The sequence below is a fragment of the Epinephelus moara genome, chromosome 9 (genome assembly GCF_006386435.1).
Source record: "Epinephelus moara isolate mb chromosome 9, YSFRI_EMoa_1.0, whole genome shotgun sequence".
In the NCBI taxonomy this organism is placed as follows: Eukaryota; Metazoa; Chordata; class Actinopteri; order Perciformes; family Serranidae; genus Epinephelus; species Epinephelus moara.
Window position 1 is genome coordinate 15,496,315 of NC_065514.1, and position 7,426 is coordinate 15,503,740.

At 42.5% G+C, this 7,426-nt stretch overlaps 1 protein-coding gene across 1 annotated transcript in view; it reads left to right on the plus strand.

Annotated features, from left to right (window-relative positions):
• Positions 1 to 2,762: 2,762 nt before the first annotated feature.
• Positions 2,763 to 7,426, plus strand: part of LOC126395520 (matrix metalloproteinase-17-like) — a 113,658-nt gene continuing 108,994 nt past the window's right edge. Inside the window, exon 1 of the mRNA XM_050053060.1 lies at positions 2,763 to 3,213. Coding sequence (XP_049909017.1) covers positions 3,076 to 3,213 — 138 coding nt within the window. The 5' untranslated portion in view covers positions 2,763 to 3,075. The remainder of the gene's footprint in view (positions 3,214 to 7,426) is intronic.

Genomic DNA, 7,426 nt, shown 5'->3' on the forward strand with positions numbered 1-7,426 from the left:
GTTTAATTGAATTTACATGAAGATTTTAAACGACTACCATTGAATGCCTCCTTTGAAATACTGATATTTTCTGCATTTACAACAAAGAGGGAGGTCAATATTTAACAAACACTTTGTAGAACTGAATCATGCCAACCAGTCAAAGAAGGCAACTCCCAATTTTTTTGTCTGTCTGGTTGGTGCAAAAACAGTACAACAGACATGCACATCCCATCGTCCAATAGAGTGGCTGCTGGACCAACGAAATGTCTGGCAAAGTAAAAACCAACAAGTAGCTCCCATTTAAGAAGGATTTAATGCAGAGTGACGTTTCGAGCCACACAGCTCTTCCTCAGACTTCTGACATATGACAGAAAGTCGCCATCTTAAATACCCATAGTGCTGCTTGAGTCAGTCATATAACATGCCACACCTATAGCCCATACTCATAATGAAATATATGGAATGAAATATATGAACATAATTTGTGTTTGGTAGATTATTTCTTTGTTGTAACAATGCTTCTTGGCAATAAATCGTATACCATTGGAAAGCCAGTTTATTTTCCTTTTAAATGGTGCCACATTTTCAAGGAACATGAATTTGTGGGATGAGCAGCAGAGCTGAGTATGTGGATTGCGCCCATGAAAAATTTGCGAAATCTTCTCTGCCAATGCCAAACACAGCTTTTTTTTTTTTTTTAGCATGCTATCATTTGTAAAGTAGCCCCAAACAGTAACAAAAAGTACAGCTGAGGGAATGTCATTAGTTTTTTATGTGGTCATGAACCAAAGTCTTTGACTGCATTGAAATTTTGACCTGTGCTAGGTGAAAAGCCAGAGGATCACCAAAGTTATTACAGTTCAAGATAGAAGTTGAACCTGCTTTAACCTGCCTCGCAATGAATACCAGGCCTGTCCAGAGCTCTCAGAGTGGGGCATTAAAAAAACTGAACATGATAGAAATGGTGAAGTGGATGTAGAGAGCAACAGAAAATAAAGAGACAGAAGCCATCTGAGGCACTTACAAAACCAAGAATAAGATTCAATCATTCATTCATTTTCCGTAACCACTTATCTTGTTCGGGGTCACGGGGGGCTGGGGCTATCCCAGCTGACATTGGGCGAGAGGCAGGATACACCCTGTACAGGTCACCAGACTATCACAGGGCTGACACACAGAGAAAGACAACCATTCACACTCACATTCACACCTACGGACAATTTAGAGTCACCAATTAACCTGCATGTCTTTGGACTGTGGGAGGAAGCCGGAGTACCCGGAGAAAACCCACGCTGACACGGGGAGAACACGCAAACTCCACACAGAAGGGCTCCCCAAACCCAACCTATGCTAATGTAAAAGGAGATTAATTTTTCATGAACTTTGAAATAAGGACATTTCATTTAAAGAGATGGAAGAATGTAAGATGAGATTTATTTTCATTAGGACGTATCCAGTAGATTGTCTTGTTTTTCTCTGTTCATTATTTTGCATCTGCATAATTTAAAGTTAACTACATTCATATATTAACATATCTTATTTTGCTCGTTACATTAAATTTGGAACTATTTAATATCACGCACCTTACATGCAGATAATGAGAGTTAGGATTAAGTTTGGCAGAGTTATATTTGTCGATGTTCAGTTGCCCTATGTTCTTTTTTGGACATTAAAGTGGATCAAGTTACACAGAGAAGCTGTAACAGTGCTCTTACTTCATCCACAGCCCCACAAAAAAAAAGTGAATTTGCACATACTGTATTTTCTTATTGTTTATTAATTATTGTTTGTTAATTTGTGTTGATTTAAATATTATTATTATTATTTTATTTATTTTTTTCAAGGGGGGGAAGCTTGCCCAGAGCACCAACTGTGCTAGCTCCGGCAGTGACTCCAGGTGCGTCTTCCTCAGAGTCACTTTGACAAAGACCAAATCTCTCAAGTCTCTCCTGTTATTGCATTTCTTCCTGAGAGATCCATGGATATTTCAGTGTGGACCAAACTGGTTGGCCACCTGACCAACAGATGACACTATCAAAACAAACAAACAAACAAACAAACAAACAAAACCTGCATGAATACTTCATTGTTTATATTCATATTTTGCTTACATAGTGCATAGTTGGGGGCGTCAGTAGGGGCCCCACATCTTATTTTCGCCTCAGGGCACCCAGAGGCTGCCATCTGGCTCAACTGACCCCACTGGTACCATAGCCACCATAACTTGAGTAGTGAAAGTGATGATGATGATCAGACTGGTTAGGTTTAGGTATACAGTTAGCACAGAAACACACAAAGAGCCTGCAGCATGAGCAAGATTATACAAAGGAGAAGTTTCCTCTTGTTTTAGAAATAGAATCTAAATAAGTTTCTACTACTGTTTGTGCTCTGTATGGCTCCATGTGGGGATAAAGATAAAATAAAACCCAAGCTACTAGTTCAAAACTGAATTCACTCCAAGGCATGTCAAACCCACTCAACACTGACGTATTTCTCCAAAAACACGATAGAACAACACAGACAATTTGTTTTATGTCTTTTGGTCTCAACCCTTGAGACTCTCAAATTGCGCACGAGGCGCGTCATGAATTTGGTAGTGCTCAAGTGTGTTAAAAAGGCGCTGAACTCCCCTCCCCTCCCTCCTTCCTTACCTCCTCCCCTCCCTCCCCTCCCCCTGAATCCTCCGGGCCAAATACTCATTCACTGTGTGCGTCAACGCGCGGTCTCCGCCGCTGCTCGGGACAAAACCGCACGCAGCTGCTTTCATTTTCCACTGCTCCAGACTGCACGAGCAGGAGGGGAGGCTCGCGCGTCTTGCTGCAGGGATATCACCTCAGATGGACTTGATATAGGACAAGAATACACATTTTTTCATCTGATAATGACCACGTAGGTGGTAGTTACAAGTGGGAAACAAACTTGTACATCCTCCTCCACCGCCACCGGTTTTAATGTGTTTTATGTGTTTGCGCTCAACAGTCAGGTAGACTTATGCGGGCGCATTTGAACACGAGTGTCGGCGTGTGATTTATCCCGTGGATGCGGCTGTCGGGGTCGGTGTCTGAGCCCTGCAGGATCAGCCTGTCATAGGGCATGATGATTTCTCTGGCTCTTCACAAGTGGATGAGGAATACTTCACCGGAGATGCTGCTGCTGGTGCCGATACTGTGGCTTTTACCTCTGACTGGAGCGGCTCCGTCTCAGACTACCGAGCAGCTGGACACTGGGGTGGTAAGTTCTCAGTCTCCATGGGGGGGTGGGAAGTTTTGCCACTTATTGCCACTTATTAGGAAGTTTTTTTTCTTCCTCCACACTTGACACAGCGCTGTGTTTTCCAGCCATACCCTCTCTGCAGAAGGAGCAGTTTACCCTACTTTTGGATGTGGGAAGCAAATGCTTTCCTCTCCATATACTTGATCTGAATTTTAACACCTCGCAGCGGTCCAATGCACGGGGGCAAGCCTGGCGTTGCATTTCGGATATGATGGAAAATAAGAGTCTGTTCTCCAAAGCAGATCCCTATAACGGCTCGCAATAAATAAATGTAAATGTATTTGCCTTAGCGGAATATCGACCTCCTCCACAGCATGCTGACATAGTATATATATCCTGCCCTGATGAATGGCAGACGGGGCTCACTTCCAGCTCGGTGACAAACCAAGCCATAAGACGTTATTGGCTATTTCCTCCTCTCAGTCATGCCTTTAAAATACTGCTCCAATTTGTCATCTGATGCCAAGTTGAAACAATTACTGGGTTTAAAATAGGGTTGTTGGAGATGTGATGGAGCAGCTGATCCTGCTCGACCATAAACAGGCAATTTTCTGACTGTTAATGGCAAAATATTTACATATAAAGTGGTAAATTGTGAAAATATGGTGCAAATCATTATTAATATTCCCCTACTTTGTTTGGTAAATAGATGCTTTATGATAGTTTTAGTGCTTCCAGTAAATTGAGCAAATTAAAGCCATTATATATTCATCAATAAGTCAGACCCACAGTATGTTTCAGCTTTGTTTTTATGAGCAGAGCACCTGCAGATAAGACACATATCTGCTAATTAGCAACTCTTGAGACAACAGCCTAATTAATTGTTTGCTTTAATGGCTCTAATGTCAACATGCATTGCTCATTTGCATGGATGGATTCATGTCGCTGCTCACCCAGCTACTGTCTTATCTTCTTGTCTATCTTCAGCTGCATTGTAGCTCTTGGTTTTTGGCTGCAAAAGCATGAGGCTGAACCCTATTATTAAGGACACTGCTGAGGTATTTCTATCGCTGGACCACCTCCATGTGTGCTGCCGACAATCATTCACTTCCTCGGTGTTTCTCAGCTGCAGAGATGAATTGTCTTCTCAGCTCCACAGCTTTGTTGAGACAGTTGCATGGGGTTGTGCAGGACTTGAGTGCAGGAAGAGGTGTGAAGCAGATTGTCTTTAGAGACGGGATTATTGCAATATTGGTGAAATATGGGGCTGACATGGCTCAGTCAAGACACAGATCCACATATTGATATTCATAAGTGGTTTTCAAGGGGTGCAGGGACCCCGAAGGGTCTTTGAGGGAGTTCCAGAGGGTCCCCAGAAAACTACTGTCACTACTTAATTCACTGTAGAGGTGAGCCCAATGTTAAGGTTGCTTTCATTATGCTGACTTGTGCTTCCTCGCGCCCTCTCTCCTCCTGTGACCCGGAAATCATTCGCCCTCCACCATCACTGAGAATTTTTTTATTCCCTTAAATGCACTTTGAGAAGAGGAGGAGGCTTCTGGAGGAGCTTAGAGTGAAGAAACACAGATGTATCCTGTGTGTCTCTTCCTTGCATCTCTTCTCTCACATCCCTGCTGGGAGGAGCCAAGATGTGAGGGAAGAGACACAAGTGAGCACAGTAAGGGTGCTTCCAGACCTGGAGTTGTCTTGCTTTGGTCTGAATCAGGGACGAATTTTGTTACAAAGTTGCATAATTGCCTAGAGTTGGTTCGTGTTCTCACGGCAGCATTTACAAGCAGACCAGATAAAATGCCTTGTGTGAGAAAGCTGCTCTTGATTGGTCAGAATTTCCATGTGGGAAAAATCCAGGAAGTAAACAAAACGTTGAAGAAGAGTACACTTGCAAGATAAATGTGACACTTTCTAATGTCACAATGGAGGGACAACTACGCAGGTTGATTTTAGCGCTGCTCATCGTGGACTATATTGCTGTCATTGTTCATTTTAGTCAAACCATACAGTTTGAAAACGAGGCGCGGCTCCAACTAGAAAACAATGTTTTGATGCATTGGATGTGCTGAATGTGCATATTAAGGCAGTACAGGAGGAGGTGCACATTAATAATCCTCCAGGACTGTAACATGCTCATGTTTAACCCAAACAATGTGTCATGTGACTGCAGTTGGTTCAGATCCAGGTCGGAACACCTTCTCACCACAAACGAACCGCACCAGAGTTCGTTTGTAACCGGACCGAGACCACCTCTTCAAGAAGGTCTCGGTCCAGTTGTTTTGGTGAGCACCTGAGTGTGATTGCTGTGTTCACACCTGCCCAAACGAACCGCACTTAAAGGGCAAACGAATTTGAGTTCAATTGAACTGAACCAAACAGGGCAGGTGTGAAAGAACCCCAAGAGTCATAAGAGTGACTATTCTGATCATAGGGTTTACTTCCTCCTCAACTGTACTTGACAACTACACTCAGACATTGCCCATGACCTAATGTCTATCAATTTAGGGGTCCTTGACATGAAAAAGGTTGAGAACCAGTGGAGTATACACATCACTGCTAAATATTGTGACATGTATTTATCATCAAAGGTAGCTGCTTTAATGTTTTTACACTGGAGATTCCACATGTTTGGGTGTTGGATGCGAATAATCTGCTGTTTGGTCAGATAATCCTTAAAGCTTCCCTGATACTTTATTATCCCTTATCAAGCTATGTTTGAGTGTGTGAGCAAACACTTGTCTTTTTACCGTTGAAGCAGAAACAGAGCAGCAATATGGGCATCGCTGGAGTTCTTTTTCTCACCACACATTCAGTGCAAGTGCTAAATTCACTGCTGTTTGTTTTGATCCTGGTTTGGATCGCCAGCTATTGAGAAAACTATTGGTGTTTATTGCTTGTGAAGAATTCAACTCTGCTCGTCAGCCCTGTGTTTACTTCTGCCCTCCATCATTTCTGTGCTGGGAGCAGCTGCCCACAGTATTTTTATGAACCTGCACACCACAACAATGGAAAGCGGCTTAAAGCTGCAGAGTGCTGAATCTGTGTTTTCAATGAGATTTGCTGCACAAAGAACCTTTCACATTATCGGACAACAGTTCATTTGGTGTTAATATCTGGCATATTGCTTACAGCAGGTTTAAATTTGGATGATTTCTTTTTTAGGTTTCAGATTGAAAAATGCCAGGTTGCTATCTGAGTGTATTCTGAATAGCTTTTACTTTTCAATCACATGTAGCCTTGTTTTAACCTTTGAACTGGGTAGGTCACCTCATGTAAAGTTTAAGCAACAATGTACTGGTCCTGTCTACGCATCTTTGCAGTTCAGAAGAGTGGAAATCAATGGAGAGGACTACAGCTAAAGTCTGTGTTTCATTAATGATTAATCCGATGAGTATATTTTTGACTGTGTGAATCGTTGTTTATAAAAATTATTATTATATTTAAAAAATACCCATCACAGTTTCCCTTCAATTTTTTTGTGTTTTTCTGACAAACAGTCCAAACCCTAAAAATATTCCAGTTGACCCTTTGCTAAGTCCCATCCCCGGAGGCAGACTGGCCAATCAAAATGTAGCATTTGGCCGGCTCAGACCAGGGTCTGGCAACAACACAGCTGTGCTCCATTGACTCTAATGCAATAGTTTCAGATTTCCTTCATTTTCAGGCTGGTTTTGTGGATTTGGAGCTAAATGTTGTGCCTGGGGCACGTCGTGTATTAATGATACTCGTTACCAGGAGAGGTTGGAAAAAGATATACGTTTCTTCCCTGTTCCAAAAGACCGACCCTGCTGTACAGGAACCTGTGAAGGGAAGCAGGGAAACTTTGCTGATATTCAACCAGCTGTGTGTCATCGCATTGTGTGCAGATGAACGTTGTTTGACTTCCCCTGGAGATCCCTGAACGTCTGGCAGCGGACTACCGAATACCGTTCATCTGCACACACTGCGATGCCACACAGCTGGTTCAATATCAGCAAAGTTTCCCTTTATATACATTGTCTTGTGAGGCGATCAGCAGTGATGTGGTGGTTCACTTTTACACTGTGATCTGTAGCCTATAGTTCGGCTTTAGCTTCTAACTATCTTTGTCTTTTTAACCTGTTGTTGCTGCTGAGTCAGTTTGACATCCTGGATATATCCTTCAAACACAGACTGTAGACCCCTCTGTCTGCTTCTCTCTGGAATCACTCTTTCAGTTTTCCAAACATTTCCAAAAATA